At 39.3% G+C, this 20,923-nt stretch overlaps 1 protein-coding gene and 1 pseudogene across 1 annotated transcript; both read right to left on the reverse strand.

The window, feature by feature from the left end:
* Positions 1 to 3,809: 3,809 nt before the first annotated feature.
* On the reverse strand, positions 3,810 to 4,741 carry LOC129089232 (monocyte chemotactic protein 1B-like; annotated as a pseudogene).
* An 8,424-nt stretch (positions 4,742 to 13,165) lies between these two features.
* Positions 13,166 to 14,563, reverse strand: LOC129089226 (C-C motif chemokine 20-like). Its single transcript, XM_054596617.1, has 4 exons — positions 14,467 to 14,563; positions 14,217 to 14,337; positions 13,455 to 13,532; positions 13,166 to 13,313 (listed from the first exon to the last, which is right to left on the reverse strand). The coding sequence occupies exons 1-4, from the start codon at positions 14,546 to 14,548 to the stop codon at positions 13,259 to 13,261; spliced, it is 336 nt and encodes a 111-aa protein (XP_054452592.1). The 5' UTR covers positions 14,549 to 14,563; the 3' UTR covers positions 13,166 to 13,258.
* Between the last annotated feature and the right edge of the window lie 6,360 nt (positions 14,564 to 20,923).

Consider the following 20,923-nt stretch of genomic DNA (forward strand, 5'->3'; position numbering starts at 1 on the left):
GAAGGCATGTATATTTGTGACTTGTGTCTAATAGTGATGTCTTAGTATGTATGTATGTGATATTTGTGATATTTTTGACTGTCTTTGTCAGGAATGTGTTTGGTTTTATGTGAAGCTGTTGGGTTGCAAAAGACACCAAAACCACCACATCCTGAATGCTCATTAGAACATGTGTCTTTGTGAGTGCATGTTTCGGTTGCCTAATTCGACAGAAGAGTTTCCTGAGACTGTTTACTCTATTCTAAGAAAATTAGAAACAATGTGACAAAACCTTAAAGAGGTCATGCAGCACTGAAGATGTGTGACAGAACTGTAAACCAAATACCAAATATAAATATATACAACAGTTGGTGAAAACATACAAGAAAACGCTGACTTCTAAGAATCTCATCAGCATTTTTGTAGTGAAGGCACTGTAAGTAATGACAAAGGTGTTAGTTGCAGTGATGGCTCCTTTCATTTTTCAGTGCATTGTTTTGGTTTTACAGCACACAACTGTTTTGGTTCACTCTCATTACTCTAATCTACCCTGTTTGCAGCAAAATTGCCCTAATAACAACCACTATGCCGTACACAGACAAAGTTGGCGTCCGGCTGGTGAACATAGCAGTGCATTAAAAAACACAAGAGCCATATATTTCCCTCAGGAGTTGGAAGAGACCCAAACAGAGCACAAACAAGAGTGAATGTTGGACTTTCATTCATCAGGTGACCAGAAACACGACTCCAACTGCATGTTGCTCTGCATCTGCTGGATGTATAGATAATAATATTTTTTCTACCCTGTTTGGCATGTGAGCTTTACAAAGTGATAACAACTAAATGTGGTTTTTACAGCTTGTTGTGCTGCTCCCTATGTTGAAAAAGACAACAAAACAATGAATTCAGGTTTAAAGACTCATGCGTAAGATTTGTGGAGATTGGTGGCCCTTGGAGTTGAAACTTTGAATGAGCAAACATTTCTGCATTCTCATCTAATCCAATTAATAAGATCAATCGATAACGGGGAAAATGTCAGTCAAAATTTGTTTTAATTCCTATTTACATTCAAAGGAAGATGGAGCAGCATTAAAGTTAATCCGAGGGAGAACCGTGATACATTATGGAGGAATTATGGACAGATTCTTCTATTAGTCATATGTTTCTATTAGTCATAATAGAAATATGACTCATTATTAGTATTAGTCATAATTCCATTATTATCACTGCTATTAATCCATCTTCCGTTACCGCTTATCCAGTTAAGGGTCGATCCCAGCCTATCACAGGGCAGACATATATAGACAGACAACCATTCACGCTCACATTCACACCTACGGGCAATTTCAGAGTCATCAATTAACCTTAGCTGCATGTCTTTGGACTGTGGGAGGAAGCCGGAGAACCCGGAGAGAACCCACGCTGACACGGGGAGAACATGCAAACTCCACACAGAAGGTTGTCTAGCCCGGGAATTGAACCCGGGCCCCTCTTGCTGTGAGGCGACAGTGCTAACCACTACACCACCGTGCAGCCCACTGCTATTAATGCTCTCATTAAATGTATATTTTCTGTCATATGGATTGATATTGTAGTTAAATTAAGTTGTTTGATCTGTACACGTGTCATCTTTGCACTTCTGTCCATCCTGGGAGAGATATCACCCCTCAGTTGATTGCCTGAGGTTCCTTTTCCGATGCGGGGTCTAAGGACATAGGATGCCGTGTATTGTACAGCCCTCTGAGGCAAATTTGTGATTTGTGGTATTGGGCTAAATTAATAAATTTGAATTGAATTGAAAAGATAAACCCCGGGCCAAGCCCCCTGCTGATACAACATACTAGGAAGAGCCATGTATTGAGGCTGGGCCAATAGTTCACTGAGAACAAAAAGATTTCTCGGACTGGAAAATGTGTTCATGCAATGTTCAACTTTCATTTTGTGACATGACTTGTAAGCGTGTGTGTGTGTGTGTGTTATACATGTGTGTGTACTGGAGAGGCGTTTTGTGGTTAACCCATCAGGAGGAAAGTCAATCTTGCACTGCCTTTTTTTGGCTCCACGCAACATCAGACTGGATCCAACTCACTGGGGTTAGGAATGTATTCATTGTCATCTTCCTACCACTTTACACACACACACACACACACACACACACACACACACACACACACACACACACACACACACACACACACACACACACACACACACACGCACACACACGCACTGTAAGCATATATGAATATTCCAGCCCACATGACACAATAATGGTACTAACATTAACACAAGCCTCGACACCAATAGTTTTATAGCCGTTTATATCAAACTGATTAAACATTCACACTTACATTTACACTTGTATTTAGTCATAGTGGAGGTAACTGCTCGAGCAGCTCAGTCATACACGTGGCAACAATGGTGGGCCACTAGTTAAGGCGAGAGGTGGGGAAAACCCGTTGCATAGTGGTTCGAGCAAATGTTGCATTTACCTCAAAAACTCTTCCTTCTCAGCCCCTCAAACCTCCAGCCTTAGCACACTGAGACCAAGCTGTACTTTCTCTTTCCTCCCACGCATAGCAACAATTTGGTTGTTGCCTTTTTGTTCATTGTGTTAGGGGCCACCAGATGATGGAAAAATGTTAACTGAAAGCCCCTAAATCTTCCACCTGGTCAACCCGAAGCCCACCGTGTCATACCATTACAATGAGTGAAGGTGGAACATGGCAGCCACCAGAATGGGTGAAAATTATTAAACTGAGTTCACTGTGAATGACTCATCCATGGTCCATAGACCATGCTTAAAATAGACTTTTGATTATAGAAAGTTGGGGTTGGGCTTTGCAGTTTCATGAGAGCACAGAAAGATCCTTATACCATATCATATATATATATATATATATATATATATATATATATATATATATATATATATATATATAGATAGATAGATAGATAGATAGATAGATAGATAGATAGATAGATAGATAATATTTTTTTATTTTCGTGTCATGCACAAAAACGTGCCCAACCCTCATGGGTTTACAAGACACCATATATATATATATATATATATATATATATATATATATATATATATATAGACAGAGAGAGAGAGAGAGAGAGCGAGAGACCAAAGAAAGACCCCCTAACTGCATTTTTCTCTTGTAAATGTGTAACTAAGAATACTAATTACTTAACTGAGTGAACTTAACTTACTATATTTTACTATATATGTGTATAAAGTTATATTTATAACTTTTACAAACAAAACTTAGATGCATTGTAATATATTAATATGATATATATATAAATAAATATTTAAAATTAGCTCCACCTCGATAATAGTAACATGCTAATTACACATGTACTAATAATGTAAGTTGTAATAGTGAAATAGACACAGGGGACATTATTCTGCATTTGGTGCTTTTACTTATAATACCTTAAAGGGCTAGATATTGCTGATAATACTTTCTGATAACAATGTGCATTATTGGAATAATATAATGAAGCAAGAATATTTGGGGTATTCTTAACAGTCCGGTATTCCTACTTTTACTTTACAGTAGTAAAAGCTCTGAATATACTTTACTGCATACTCCTCTTTGGAGTGGGACTGCCCAAAGACTCAACTATGTTACCATGTCTAATATTTATGTTTTGTGGCCTATTTTTGGTGAATGAAGCGCAAAAATAGATATGTTAAGGCGATGAGAAGAAGATGCCTCTATATGCTAAGATACGGATTGTAGCTTTCGTCCATACACACGCAAAGACAGTAACCTGTCATTACACATAATCACCAAAACTTAGCCATGACATTGTGATCATTTTTATTAGATAAATCACTCAGAATCATTCCATAATTAAAATATAATTTACATATTTACAGTCATCAAACAAACATATAATTAAAAATTACACACAAAAAGGCAACTACAATATCCCATTTCACGTAACTAAAATGAGGAAAGGACTTTGCAGTAAATATGAAAACATTCAAAAAAAAGAATTAAAAGGTGGAGGAGAAATCGGGAGCGATGGCTTTTTAGTTTTAGTTTAAATTGTGTGAGCGATGGTGTTTGGGTAAGGTAGCATGTTGGATTTGCCAGTTCTTTCCGTCGAGGTAGGCCATGCTGGTCTTCGTCCACACGTTCTGGGGTCAGAGCAGATCCTTTTGCCTTTCAGCGTTGTAAATCTATTGAAAATCACAACAAAGAAATTACACATTCAGTAACATGTTGCAATAGTTTTGAAGAGAAGATCTTGAATTATTGTGGTTTATTCTGAAATACAATGCACCACAGTATACATGTATTAAACTTTGAGAAACAATGCACATTAATCCGACTTTGAACAGACTGGATGACTTACACTACTGCGTGTAGAGGGCAAGCCGTTGTAGATTGTTTGTAGTAACTCTTCAGGTGGACTCGGTAGACTTGAGTGGTTGAAAGTTTTCGACAACAGCTGGCTATCCCACCTTTGAATAAAGACACAAGACTCCATTCTTATCGACATCATGTTTTCCATAATAATAAAAAATAATAAATCATATCATATTAAATAAATGCAAAAAGCACAAAAATCTTTCACATTGTTCTTACCTTGAGCTGAGGCTGTGGACACCATGATGGTTACAAGAAGAAGCGAGACAAAAGCAAGACTTTTCATGGCTTGTGTCTGACTAAAATAGATGTGATGCTTGTGTGTGCTCTGCAAGCCCTTTTTAAGCCCACCAACACAGTCAACACTTGCATTTCTGCAACCTGAAAGTAGAGCATGCTGCACCCACAGATACGCACACACATGGCTGGAAAGTAGAGTACACATTTCCTCCCGCAGTGGCTCACCGGTGTGGCCCTCGCCCCTCGACTCATTACTGGTGGTCTGAGGGTGCCAAAACATGTTCCACGGGGGGGATTGTGGTCTTTGCATGTCTTATAATAGTATTTACAATTCAAATAATTATATGGAAAATACTACGGTATCAAGCACTAGATCTTCATCCACGTGGTTTGTGATATCAATGAGTGAAACACTTTCTCTGCTTCCCTTCATTCATTTTAAAGGTGATAAAAGCCCAATTATAGGCGCTTTTTATACACTGACCAGTTTTTCAGATTGCTTTGACATGTGATAGTTGGTCAGTATAAACTGTACAAATTCTTTGTTTGTTAGGTTTGGAAAAAATAAGAATAGATGCAGTGATAACCTGTTGGACTCAATATATCCTGGAAAACAAAGACACACATATTTGTGTTCTTGTTTTTTGACATTAATCCTTGAATGTCACTGCAAAGGTCAGGGTTCATTTGGTCACATTCTACTGTAACACTGAATCTTTCTACTGCTTGGTTTCTACAGGTTCTTAAGGGTTTGAGTCCTTCTGCTACTGACACTGGCATACACATTTCTGTAACCACAGTGCATGCAGGGGGAGATAAAAGAACCTCTATGCTGCTCTCCATTTGCACATACATGAACGGATACATCAAACCCTGTTTCCGCTGAAACCCACATGAGGGTAAGCATGGCAGCAAGGACCCTTGTGTCGACAGCTTTAAGTTGGAGTGTCCACAGTCGCTTATTCACGGCTGCCCATGTGCTGGTCAGCTTCTTGAGCGATACTATGTGCATGGTAAATACATCCCTAAACACAGCAAAGTCAAAAAAAACCTGTAACAACATCAGGTAGAACTGAAAGGATAAGGATGGACCATCTTTCCTCAAAAACATCAGGGAAAATGACACAATACTTAATTAACTCAATACTTATCATCATTAAAATGGCTGTAAGGAAGACGAACCACTTTAACCGCTTCTTACACCAAAGTGTAAAGATAGTGATAATGAGTTACACCTATGCAACCTCCATACATTTGATAAAGTAAAGGTTTGAACATTTACATTTTACTCTATTTATATGAGTTTATATCACTGTACATGACATGATTGCAGGTTTCCTAAATGTCCATCAGAGGGTGCTACCTAATTCACAGGCGTCAGTCAATAGAAGGGAAGAAAACCAATAAGTGCAAGTTAGCTAAAATAGTATACGAAAAAGTTAATGAGGACAAAGTGCATTAAGTTTTTGGGATAATGTGGTTCATAAGAAGATTTTAGCTAATTCATCATGTTATCGATGAAAACATTATGTGGTGAGTATCTTTTCTGCGCTGATGTTAGCATGTTGTTAGCTAGCTGGTTAGTGCTAGGTCTATTTCCATGACTGTGATGAGGAAAATAACAGCAGAAGAGTTGTGATATATGTGACAAAAAAACACTTTTTTAAGTGAATGTGCTTTTTACTAGCAGAAATGCCCGCTGCATTTCAGTTTAAAGCTAAAAAGCAATGTTATAGGGTTATAGGATAGATTCATGATTTTGTCATTTAATATTCATACGGTAAAAATGAACCCTGGCTGTACCTGCTGGATATTTTGCCTGATGTATGGTGTTTTTTCATAGTCAATCTGTGTGGGGGCCCAAAAGATGCTGACCGACACATGATGAAGGAAAGAAGGACCCTCCCAGGATTTGGACCGTGATACACGATTCTTCACTTAAAATGATATTCAATTATGTATTAAACTGAAGTAAACTCCACTTACAACTAAAATGAATGAAAATAAACACATCTGTGTGGGTCGTGTTAATTAGAGGACGTACAATTTATTTTCTTTTTGTTTGGTGTTTGAACTTTTAATTAATTTAGATTCTGACCTAAGGGACTTTTTTTGTTAATTTTTTTCACTTTAAGGCCTATGTTTTTATTTTATTGAAAAAAAGGGTGATTTCAATTAAGGTGCTTTCATTTATTTATTAGTTTCTTTTAACCATGAATTTAAGGATTTCCCTAATCTTTCAGTGGCTTTAAGCAATATATTTATTATAGGGTTGTATCAAATGACGGTGTGAAAAAATGTGACAAAATGCTTGATGTGATGAACCTAAGGAAATCATCACCTGAATCTGCAAATTGTCTCTGTATAACGTAGCTTTATAGTGAGTTTCAGCTCATTACTTGGCTCTCATTCCTGCAACTTTACTGTTATAGTTCAGTCTCACCACTCTCATAGCGTTTGTTTGGGTGGAACAGGCAGCTGTTTTCAGCAACAACAAAAAAAAGTTCAAAAAATCCCCCTGTTCACAGACACAGATAGCGACTAGCTGGTGAACAAAGCTGAACCTTTAACAGCCTATTGCAGCTTTGTCATGTAGTAATTGCACCTAAATCAAGCCAAACCTAAACCATAGTAGCAGATTAAAAAACAGGTATAAAAATCCTTTTTGTAATTGCAATGACAAAACAATATATTCTCTCATTTAATTTGAACTTTAATTGTTTTGTTTTTTGACTTTTACAACCTTTTTTGAGCATCCATTGTGTTGCTATTTTCATAAGCAGTAGATTGTGGTTTTCTCACTTTCATCCTTGTATAACGTTGATAGAGATGTATGAAAGTTTCACTTGCCTCCAACACATTCCTTAATAAGTAATACATCACCAGCTTGTAGAGAGACAGCACAGACAGCGTTGGTCACTTTCACTTTGGTAAATGAGTCTCTATCTCTTATTCAAATGAGACAAAGGCTATTTAATATCATAATGCAGAGCACAGAGTGGATTATCACTCATGAGAATCAGTGTTGTAGCAAACTGAGATTATATATATGAAAATAGAAGAAGATAGAGATCAGAAATTCAACTCCCCTGCAGCCACCAACTCATCTTGTCGTCAATAAGCTCTGATGAAGCTGTTGCCCCGTCACTTTATAAAAATGACAATGTAAGTGGAATTTTTTAGATGGGTCCATTATGTTTAATTGACTGTCCTGTCCTTCCTCACTGAAAGTCAGTTATTATGATTTAGGAATAATCAATGATGTATCACTTAGTTGTGCCGTAGAGTGCTGAGGTCTGCAGGACACTGATTCACTTTAAGATTGTTCTACTAAGTATTGTACTACATTGTTCTCTCATTTGGAGCCCATAGAGATAATGATACGAGAGAAGAATAAGTGAGACACAATCACAGTTACAGTCTTGATTTAATCTTTTAGATTTATAGCCATGATGTAAAATAAGAATTTGTGAATGAGGCTCATAAAAAAGGAGAACTTTCTTTTTCCATTAAGAAAGTGCAAATGTTTCGCAATTTGATCTTCATTTTAGCGAGGCCGATCACACTGCTCATGCTTCCTTCCTCATTTTGAGAAAACATTTCTGCTTTTCATTAAAAAGGAATTCTGACGTTTCATTCACTGAATCCAGTAAATACATGCCTCAGTCATTTAATATCCGCTGACACTGCTGCTTTGTGGTATTAACCATCTACTGTTTAAGACAGGTAACTACAAACCATTAATACATGCAGTTTTCCATCCTCATTTTCATGTTGCTTTACTGTTATGTTATCATCAAGCATATTAATTACAAAAACATTAAATAATAAAAAGAGTCCTTCTGTAATACATGCAGCATTTGATATAATAGTTTTGAGAGACATAAACCAAGTGAAATACACACTACAAAGGTGAGGAAGTGCAGATTAGGGATCAGTGCTAACTTTCTGAAGACTTCTTGTTCAAAGATTATAATGCTCTTTATTTGAAAGGTTAGTTAGGATTGTTGATTGATAACAATGGCAATGATTTTCTCACCCGCTGCTGTGATTCAGAGATGTTAAAACTATTAAGGGGAACTGATAAATAGAATGTCTGGACTAGACTTTTTTGTTATAATGAATATTTGCTCTACCGAACTAGCTTGCTTGTCTCCGTTTGTAACATGCACAAAATCCACAGTGTTAGTCCTGTAAACCTAGCGTGGTTTTGCTCAAACTATGATGGAGGGTCCGCTTTGATCAGGTCTTCCACTCATGCGCATTTCCCATTACAGTTGTTAGCTATAATGTTAGCTATAATGCACCAAAACAATATTTGCCAGAACGCCATTTGGCTGTCTTTGTATTCTATAAAGACAAATTATATTAACGTGGGTAACAGCCGATCTCCCCGCACAACCTCTCTTCAGAACAGGCGTCGACTTTGTCATCTTCTGCTTGACTGGAGTGTTGAACGAAACTGTAACATCCACAGTCAGCGCACTTACTACGTGTACGGTCCCTCACAGACTAGCGAACGTGGAATTTATCAGTAAGCCTTTAGGCCTCATATTAAGGTCTGCTGTGTTACCAGATAATCTAAAACACTGTCTGAGAAATGTTAATCCTACACGTAAACTATGTGGGGAATTCTTTTTTTTGTTTTTTCTTAGTTATCAAACAATCTTTTCCTTTGCAAAGCAGACACCCCTGCAAGCTTCTGCAAAATGAATCACAAATACTGTCTCCATAGTGGGAGAATAGGACCCAGACATGGCTTTCTTGAGAAACTAAGCGTTCGGCCTCATGAGGGCTTGTTTTTTAATTCATTGCTAAAAGTCTTGATATTGGAACAGCAACACAATTAATCCCCAGGTTCCTTACTTTTTGGTGCCATTTTTTACTGTGAGTTAAAGTGTTTTTTGAGTCACTGAAATCACTGAAAAATGATCACTGGTGGTTCTATAATCTGTCCTTGGGCTCAAATACTGTTTTTCTGGTAAAGTAGGCTACATACCATTATAGATGAATTACTGCCCCTTTACATTAAGTGATATAAAAACATAAAATCTATATAGCAAGCGTAAATGTAAAACATTCAATAAATATGAATGACAATGTAAAGCAAATAAAGGCCAGTCAGAACTTTATTTGCTTTCCATTTGGAACCAACTTGTTTCTTGTTGGACAACTGGCAACCTAGTTTTACTGGCAGCAGGAACCAAATTCTTAGTCTTTTTGGTTATTTGGCGGCTTTTATTGACCTACAAATAAGTGAAAAAAACTCTCCACTTGGTTTGTGCTAAATCAGATATTCAATTTATAAAGGAATGCATTTCTACTTGCAAAGTATTTTTATCTTTTACACTGTCTGAATTGTGTGGATACATGTTGAGACTTGAAACTCAAAGAGCGGAAGTGCAAATGACCAAATCTGGGTGGAGGACGATCGGGGATTTGCGGTGGAAAGTCTGGGATCTGCTTCCTTCCCTTTTCTTGCCCCTGTACTGACCATGACTGCCTGCAAAAGAGAAAAAGGAGGGATAGAAAGAGAGAAAGATGACTCTTTGAGTAGAGTGACCAGCACATGATGCTGCCTTTACATTATTGCTGAAATCAGCACAATTTGAAAAGACAATCATTTAACATCCCATAAGAAAGAGGGATCATAGTGAACTAGTTTGTTAACTTTTCATTTAGAATTATATCAATTCCCATCCATCCATTCAATGTATGTATCCTACTCTATACTAGTTTACCTTTTTCAGAGCCCTGGTTTGTGTCAGAGATTGGAAACAAAGTGGACAGGATCCCCCGATTTGTTACGGAGCTAACATTTATAGAGACGTTAATACTCACGTTGCCATGAACACGCAAAAAAATCCCAATTTACCTTAATCATAATATGCAAGTTTTGAGGCCTGCGGGAAGAAACACCCAGAGAAAACAGACACGAACATAGTACGAAAAAAAGATAGACTAAACCTGCTGAAAGTGTGCTATATTAATTTTTAATTTGTTAAATAACCATTTAATTTAACTGTTAGTTACGAATAGTAATAGAAGTAGTGGAAAAAAGTGATAAAAAGAAAAAAATGGCTGCACTCTAGCCTTAATCTGAGTAAATGTCTTAGTCAGCTCAGTCAATGTCATGATGAAATCACAAAAAAAGGAAACGATGGACTACAGCATCACCCAAGTGCATCAACCACCCTCATACTCACACAATACGTAGAAAGCCCTCAGAAAGAATTCATCCGGTTAGGTTTCCCTGGTTCCTCTTTTTACGGTATAAAATCAGAGGTCTGGTAAGAGGAGATCAGTTGCCTCCTTCAGCCAGATCAAACAACCAGCTGCTGCACAGAACCTCTGGAACATCTCACGCAGTAACCATGCAGTTGTGCATCAGAAGACTGGCATGCCTGGCTCTCCTCGCTGGGGTTGTGGCAATTGCGGCATCGGCACCTGGTAAGTCACCTATCAGAGATCCTGCACCACTTTACACAACTAGCCTGCTCCAGGATAGCTAAAGTACATATAAGAACTAGTTCCTTGCCATGCACAGTTGACTTCTGATGAAAATGTAGTCAATAAATATTCATATTTCATGCTGCAAATGTAAGAAATGTGGGCTGATAATAACCCATCCTTTGTTTGTTTTCTGAAAAACAGAAATGAAGATAATCAAGTGCTGCACTAAGGTCAGTGCCGCGAATGTCACTGCTCCCATCTTGGGCTACAGGATCCAGAGGAAGAACCTCCCATGTGTCCGCGCAGTTATGTAAGAATCGCCTCCTTATTTTAAATAACAGAGAGGGATGATCAAAACGGTTGAAAAGTTCTTGGTGAAGATGGATTTGGAGATTGTAATTGAGCATTTCTTTTTTTTTTTTTTTCAAAGATTTCAGACCACAGAGGGAGAACACTGCAGCCACTTGATGAGAGATTGGGTTGTTCAGAAGATCAGGGAGCTTGAGTAAGTAATATTTGAAAGTCTCCAGTTTAGACCATTTCTGCTAGTTGGTTACTCCAGATGTGATGCATCACGTATGATTAGTGGCAGCACTAAACTCTTAAATAACCTGTTATCTCCTGTTTGTGTCTTACAGGCAGATCCGCAGAGCAATGAAGAACACTACTCCTGCTCATACAACCTCCAGCCCCTAGAAATCTTATATCTATAGCACATTTTATCAAATATATTTAAACATATTTAAAATGCTAATCCTGTAATATTTAATATTTATTAGTAGTGCTATTTGTGTCTTTCCATTTTCTTAAAATGTCCTGTCTGTGACATTTCTTCAGCTAACATAAGGCTTAGCAGAGATAAAAGAAACATCCAAAGCAAAGCAACTAAGAGGTCTTTTGTTTGCCAAAGTCAAAATAAATGTTCTTGTCCGCCATCCACACGTGTCGTTCTTATTTGGTGATATTGGAAATCAACGGTAGCGGTGTCAAGACCTCATGATTTAGCTTTTTACAGATCAATTCTGCCATCTAGTGGGGAGGTGAAATGACTTCAGGACAGTTCAGATAAGAAGAGCGTGTCATTGAGGGAGTCACCTTGTCTGACTGGACATCAACCCCTTGGGGTGCTGATCTGAAATAGCACCAGAGACTGCCTCCCTGTCAGTCAAGTCATGCATTCGTATGAGCTCGGCGGGCCGGACAGCTCATCAAAAAGTTTTCAGACACCTTCGAGCAGATTACATTACATTACATTACATTACAGTCATTTAGCAGACGCTTTTATCCAAAGCGACTTACAGGAAGTGTATTCAACATAGGTATTCAAGAGAACTACTAGTCACCAGAAGTCATAAGTGCATCTCCTTTCTTAAACAAGCATCTCAAAGCATAAACCAGAGCAAAAGTATAGATGTGCTGGCAGCATCCTTTTCTAAGCACACCAGGCGCATATGTCACTCCACTAGATCATACAACATGCAGAGCAGCAGGCTACTCAGTTGAGGGCTCTCTAACTAGAAAATAAACCTTTTAATGGTGTTAAAGGGTGTTCTCATCCAGAGTCAGGCTAGTAAATGCTACCTGATGGTTTAAAGCACTTTTGCTAAACATTTATACCATTTTTAATCATGTTGAAATTAATTTAAAGAGTATATTATCCGTAACTACATTGGAATTTACACTTGTATGTTGTAGTTTAGTTAAATGACCGTGGGAAACAATGTTGGAGTATTATAAAATACATTTATTTGTTTGTGAGAATAGCTATTGGCATGTTTTAGCACATTAACTTGAATATAAAGCAGATTCATAGCAGGCAATGAAACAGCAAAGTCACAAAAGCATGATTTAAAAACAGAGATGTTCATGTTAACATTTGCTAAGCGGCTAAACACATAATCTACATCCATAGTCTCAAAGCTGTTCTTCTCAGGTTGGCCTTAGATCATGATTACGAGTTCAGCAGGCAAGTAAAAGTCATAAGCATTTTTTTATTTTCAGAAATAAAATTCCCAACATGACTGGATTATGGTTACATTTCTCTAAAACCTTCTCTCAAATTAGCATTTCTTTAACACAAATTATTTAATTCCAATGACCAAAACACGATATTTGCTAATAGAACCTTTCAGTGCTGTTCGGGAAGGTTTCTGTGGTACTGATGAAAGATTCACTTCCATCATTGAATGACGGTTTTACTCCTTTTCACCTGCAGCAGAGCCGGTCATCGACATCTTCATCAGTTTTGAACTGTATAGAAATAGAAGTTTTTACTCACAATGCTCCCAAAACAAAGAAACACCCTGTTTCACACACAAAGCTTGTCCTGATTTCAAGGTCTATATCAAATTGAAAATAGTTGGTATTTAAAAGTGAGTAGGAGTCTCATACCTGAGTAATTCTAGAATCTTCCTCACCCACTCATCTTTGCGTGTTGCACATATCTCATTCTTCTTAACCGTGTAGAAACTGCAATAGTAAGAAGCATTATCAGACACACATAGAGAGCAGTACAGTATATTGTAATTCAGTGTATAGTATATTTGATACCTGAGTTCCAGTCCTAATTCTAAAACAACATGTTTTTAATAACTTGTTTTAAGAAAAGCTAACAAGTTTTCTACAAAATCCTTTTGGGTTTATTTAATGCATAATTACTTTATACTTTAACACAGTGTTGCTTTGCAGGAACTTTAAATTTAAAATCAGTCACTGCTCGATCGGTATCCAAAAAGTATTGAGGTTTGATACCCGGCGCAGTTGTGTAATTGGATTTTTTCAATCTTAAAGCCTAGACAGCTTGCATACAAATCATTTATGAACATGGTTTATGGAGCAGATCAAACAGCTGCCTTTTTAGAGTCCTGAAATCCACAGTAATTAGTTTTGACAGTAAAATATTGTGGTAGACTAGATCAAATGGCTTATTTTCATGGCAATAAATTCTGCAGAAACAACATCAGTATTGCTTTCCAAAAAACAATTACCAGTGTCTTTTGAACATTTTTGGAATTAATACAATCAATACAATCAGTTAGTCTTCAACAACCCCTTCTCATAATGGTTTGGCAATGATATTCAAATTTCATTGTCAAACCGGTTCAGATTGAGCCAGGGTTGGAGTTCTCACGGTCCAGTAGGAGACGGTCTTACATGATCGCCTCGATGCGGCAGTTTTCCTTGGTGGTTTGTTCTCTGTAGCCCTTTATGCGCTGGAAGGGCACTGGCTTCCTGTTGTATCTGGTGCAACAGGCTTTACCCATCTGGGAACCCACTGCGCGCACACACAAACACACACACCACATTATTAACTGATTAGTTAAGAGTTATAGAGTCCTAATGTAATATTTGCTGTATTTTTTATCTGATATAAAAGTAGTGAAATGTGGTGAAATAAACTTACGGGCAGCTGGAGCCGGGCCGAGCAAGCCCAGTATGAAGCAGAGGAGAACGGTTGTCACGGCGATCATGCCTCTTGGAGCCATGCTAACAATGCCAAGAACCAGTAGAGAACTTATTGAGTGCATAACCTCTTTACTTATATATATACTTATAGTATTACTCGTGTTTTTGTAACCTGTGGCTTCTAAATTGGGGACAGGAAACCCACTATTGCAGCATCGCAACCAAAGTTGCACACGTTGCACTTTGATCATAACAATTAAACCTCGACTATGCCATTGTGCAGCACCCAGATTTGTTTATGTGGGCAGTTGAGAGAAACTATTGCACCGATGCATTACATTCGTACAATTTCCTTGGGCTTTCATCTATATTTATGCATTTTTCGGTTCATAATCGTGCTGTGAAGTTCTTCATACACAGCACAGCAGATTCTTATCATCATGTTTACTTCCCTTCATTTAGTTTTCTCCAAAGCTACAGCATATTGCTGCATATTTAGGTCTCAGTGCATACGCCTGCATAATTGCGCTTAAATGGAATTTGTTTCACAAAATATTGCCTTGGTCTTGCTTCACATATTTTCCAGTGTTGACAAAAATGACTGTAATATCCATTGTCATAATTTGACAGTGTGCCTTAAAGCTGGAGCCAGGGTGTTTAACATAATCAACAATCTCAAGATTGTTATGTGGTGAGAACTGATGGAGAATGAGAGGCTTGTTCCCTTTCTTCGTTAGCATGACCTATTTAGTGTGCAGAAAGCTGACAACCCCAAATCTAGCTCAGCTGACCTAGATAGGCACAACATCGTCAAGTTGTAAACGTTCTATAGTGTACTGTACATCTCAAAAACAACATGTACAAGCTTTAAACGACTATCAAATAAATCAACAACTCCTTCGCTTCATGAATGCTGTACCGTCACCAGGAGCTTTCTGCTACCTCATTTAGACAATATACAGTATGTGATCGGGTCCGGATGTTTTTCCAGCCATAACATAAACACTACAACTAGACTGTGGCAAAATATTTTCTTTGTACGCTATTCAGAGTGAATCACAACCGAAGTAGAATTTTTTTTGTTGCCCTTTTCACAAGGAATCCAAGAGTGTGAAGGCCAGCAACAGATTAGGAACGCTTCAGCTGATGGGGATTCAGCGTGTCTTGCTCAGGGGCACTTCAGAAAAGCGGATGCTGGAAACCATGCCGACAGCCGAGTACAAGTCTCACCACATGTAGCCATGATTAATACGTGTGTATATTTGTTTATTTTTCATCTCCTTTGCCCACAGACATTAAGTAGAATGACTCAACACCCCAGTAACTTTTCTCTCTTAGACTCTAATTTAATGATCTTTAAGATTCCATGAAAATGAAATAGATAGGAACAAAATGAGTTGTGTTGAAAATGTACTGCTGCTATTGTGTTTATGTAACAATGTTTATAATGCATGTCCTTCAATGAAAATTACCGTGATGAGGGAACACACCCTTGTAGCTTTATTATCGTCTGTGTGCTGATGGATTTGTCAGATTAGACTATTTATCACTTCTATACAGTCACACTTGAGTTATGTTTTTGTCTGTTACAGGCATCGCCTCGTCTGATCTACTAAGCCTATTTAAGTGCTCTGAGATTTGTCATTTCGTGACAGTTTCAGAAACCATGACTCATTATGTTCTCGTCATGACTTGCCTAACTTGTGCCCTCCGTAAAACCTCCTCTGTCCTCCCACTTGCCGGTCAGGCCCACACTTCTCAATTTAGCACATCACACACACTCATGCCACATCTGATGGTGTCCTGCAGCAGTTTGTGCTACCTTTATCCATTGGGGGGCAGTGTTGTTATGGTAGATGGATGTGAAGTGAAAGTCACACACAACTTGAATATCTGTCAAAACATCAGTAGGGAATGCTAGTTATATGTGAAATGTAAATCGAGCTCATTCTTTCTTAAACCGTAGAATAGGTCCTAGCACTGCTGCACACTAATGTCAGTGTACATCCTGACTTCTAATCCATAGTCCGAGTGTGTGTTTGTTTGTGCTTTTGTTTGTGTGACCTTTAACATGATAAACTGGACGGTCGTCTGGTTTGACAGCTTAATCCTCGCTAATCCTCCGTAAAACACAGCCTCTTATCGTCATCTTGAGTTTCCTCACTGAAAGACACACGTTCCTGTGAGGTTGCAGCGCTGCTTCAAATGGTTACTTTCATTATTGATTTATTGATTTGGTTTTTGATCACACAATTAATCATTTTAGACGAGACAATCACAAAAAATGTATTGGGAATCATTTTATAATGATCTGTAAATGGTTTTAGTATTTGTATGAAACAATAATTCAGTTTTTAGCTTTCTATAATGTGAAAACTCACTGCTTTCCTCTGTGTCAGTCTCAGACTTCTATGTAAACAATCAAAACTAACTTTTTGAAAATGTATCCTTGGGAAATAACTGGCAGACTATCCAATGTTGAAAACAATCATTAGTTGCAAAAAAGTATAAAAATAATTAATACCTAAAAAGGCATATCACAAGTTACTCAATGATAAAACGTTTTAATATATATTAATATGTATTATAAGAGATATTTTTAAAAGAGAGAAGCAGTAAACCCTGACATCTGAGAAACCATATCCAGAGATTTTTTATTATCTTAACTTCCTAAATGACACTTTGGGCAGTGTAACAAGCTGTAAACACACCAACAATCATTATTACAATATCATCTTGATTGGCTACCATGTTAGCAAATTGTTGCCAACTAAACATCATCATTAGCATTCATTCAAAAACTCCCCTGAGCTGAGGGGGACTGCAGAGTTCGGAGATAATTCTGTCGGTTTGTAACCACAAGCGACTCCTTACAGATCGGACATTTGACCTATTGTTACAATAAAAACATATTAAGTAGCGCAGCTTCAACAGTTAATGTCTTATCAAAATAGTAATTGGTTTATGTTCTGTTTACTTGTTCCAGCACTAGTTCACAAGAAACTCCTTGCAACCACTTTTCATGCTTTGTATCATCTCTACAGAAGCTACTGGCTCATGATCAAAGGCCAACAAGCATTCTAATAACATTTTCTCAATGATAAATGCTCTGATTTTGGCGATTGCAGAATTTTGGCCAGTGCGTTTGCTTGAGGGTAGGTTTAAGATGGACTTTTTCTCCTCCTGGGCCCCCTCTCTCTTTCTTTTTGGACTGGTGGAAGGAGGGCAAGAAAAGAGGGAAGGGGAGGGAGGGAGGGTGAGGGTGAAGAGAGGGGGTCACCATTGAGTTGTCCACCCACACAAGGCCCCCTCTGGTCACCTGCGTGGGTTTGGGCCAAAAGAAAGGCGAGGATGCGCGCACACACACACACACACACACACACACACACACACACACACACACACACACACACACACACACACACACACACACACACACACACACACACACACACACAGGCACACACAAATAGAACAAAAACAACAGCTTTCTAACCCCAAATGTCAAATGTGGCAAAGGAGCTTGGAATAAAAGTGTTTTAAATTAGCCAAAAACTTCCTCACAACAACAGAGAGGGGCATTGTCAGTATCCTTAAAAGCCCTTCACAACAGAGGAGAGTTTAGGCAGCGGAAAGATTCAAACACTCTCTAAGCACTTGGCTGTAGCATGATCTTCAAAAAGATGCGTAGTTTATCATAATTAGCATTGTTCCAGACTGTCAAACCCGTGAGCCACGGAAAACAATGCACTCTTCAATATTTTATTGAGGAGTTATGTTCAATTACTTGATGTATAATTATGTGAGCCTGGCAGATTCTGTCCTCGCCGTCTCCTCCTACATCCCATCTGCCCTGTGTGTCCAGAGTGTGGGTGACTGAAGTAGCTGCGGGGGGGATGAGGAATTATTGTGGAAATTTATAAGACAACTTGTGATGTAACAGTCTGAATTGCACTTCTAGTGTTCGAGCCGACGCTGTAACATCCACGGCCTCCGAAAGAATGAGTAGTAGAAGACAAAAAAGGGGGGGAAATATAGACTTAAAGGACCTCTGTGACATTAGGAAGCGCCCAGAGGTATTTTAGTCTGGCAGAGCTAACTCTTGGCCAGGGAGACTCCGGAGGATACAGTGAGCCAGAAGAGGTGAGGAGAACAGAGGGGAAGAGTGTACAGTGGTAGAAAGAGGAGTATTTTTAGGGTGGTCTGTTATCTTCGAAAGACAAGGGCGTGCGGTATCACAGCCGGGTCACATCGCTGAGGGGGGAACCAGAACGAGCTCTACGCCGAGGCGGCAGATAAGGAAGGAACAGAACAATGAGATCTGTCTCTGACTCTCAAACATACACTCGCTAGTCCACAAAGGCACACACGCACACTCACAAGCTGGTAACCACATCCACAGGAAAGACACACTGCAGCTCCACTCGCACACATCCTCTCACAGATGCTTTAAAACTCCCAGACATGTTAAAAGATCACATATGAATGGGGCCTCGGAGCTCCACAGGGCGACCAGAGAGTGTGTTATTGCTCCGGTGACTGACGGACAAAACCAACATTATCATAGAATCTCCTCACTCTCACTGTTTATCTGTCTTTCTTGTGCCCTCTCTTCTTTCAGTCTCTCCTGTAAAGAAGCCCTCTGAAGATGAATATGCCAGCAGAACAGATGGATGGAGGGAACATCTCATCACTCTGACACCATGTTTATGCAATCACACACAAACACACCACACAAACACACTCCATGTGCACACACACATGCGCACACACGTATATGAGCAGAAACAAGATGCTGATGGAGATTTCTTCAATCATCAAAGTGAGCGAATGATGCACGACAACACACTCGTTTGGTGTTTTGGTGTTTTTGATGAAACCTTCTGTTCGCTTATTCCTTTGTTTATACGGAACACACGCATGCATAAACACAGACCCACATCCACACACACACACACACACATGAATTGAGTAATTCGCCAGACTAGCAGCTGTTATGGAGGGAACTGGGTACCGACGGAACGCCTCTGACATGCTAATGACCCGGGGAGTTCAACCAAACACACTCACTCCTCACAGATTAAAATAAAATCAGACTATTATCCGTCATATAACCCAGAGAATATCAGCCTAGTGGAATGAATATTAAATGGTTTGAGCTCCTAGTACGGTGTAGGCAGTCTGTGTGGGTACTGCAAGCCAAATGAAAACCTAACTCACTCCAGGAATATCTTAGTGAGGCTTTGAGGGAAGATCCTTTTTCAACACCCAACCACTCCCCCCCCCCTCCCCCTCCTCTACACCACCCACCCACCCACCCAATCAAATCCTCACTGGCTGCTCGCTGCTCCTTATCGCTCTTCTCTGCTTCTTTTGTTCATCTCTCTCATCCACCCACACACCTACAGTCCCTCTGGCTTTTTCTCTTTACGCTCTTGCACACATGCGCGCATTTGCATTTGTCTTCTTCGTATGTACTTCTCTCTATTTATTTCTGCCCTTTCCGTTCTCTTCATCACTATTAAACACTGTATGTTCATGAAACCAGGTTCACATGTGCGAATATACGAAACAAAAACAGACACAGGGCCTATATTTAGTGCTTTACAATACAGATGTGTGGGCAGCAGCCATCTGGGGCCCCGAATGGAACAAAAAGCGTGTGTGTGTGGATGTGTGTTTTTTGTGTGGTTAAGGGCTAAGGGCCAAACTTAAAGTAGGGGTTCGATGCTAAGGCCCAATGGGAAACCCCCTCCAGAGAGCTGGGAATCTCAGGGGAGAGTGGGAAAAACATCCCGACGGTCATCAATCAAAACTTTGGTGACACAAATGACCAGAAACAAGAGGCCGCTTTCCATCCATGTCATTGTGTCACCTCCGCCCCACAGTCATGTCCCACCCACCTGCACCGCCGCCCCATAGGCCCTTGCAGAAAACTACCCGATGCGATTGGCCCGTCGGTCCCCAGGCGAAAACGTGATCCCCTTCTTGGCTAATTGGGTCTTTGTGATTGCGCAGTCTGTCGTGGCGCTGCGGGAGAATGAAACGTGAAAACGGCATTATGGTGGATGGGGGTAAGAGTGGCAGGTCGAAGCGGGGAGATCGTTTTTGGCGTCTCAAAGCGCCAGATGCTCTTCCTGGGTCCATTGTGATGCTTTACAGGAGATCGAGATGCTTTCGGCGTAGCAACTGTGAAGACACAAAGCGAGATGGAGACTGGCCTAGATGGAGGCTCACACATGCACATCCATGCAAATGCAGGAACACACACATGCACTCACATATAGTTCTCTGTTTAAAGCACTCTACATCAAAATCAGCCAAACTGTTGCTACTCAGTGCTCTGTGTTGGTCGATTTCAACAAAGTTTATCAGAACTTAACTTTGCGTGTGCTGAACAAGGACAAAACAAAGAGAAGCACATCTCCCTTCCACCTTTTGTGGTGGAATATGCA

Source organism: Anoplopoma fimbria, chromosome 3 (genome assembly GCF_027596085.1).
Source record: "Anoplopoma fimbria isolate UVic2021 breed Golden Eagle Sablefish chromosome 3, Afim_UVic_2022, whole genome shotgun sequence".
NCBI classification, from domain to species: Eukaryota; Metazoa; Chordata; class Actinopteri; order Perciformes; family Anoplopomatidae; genus Anoplopoma; species Anoplopoma fimbria.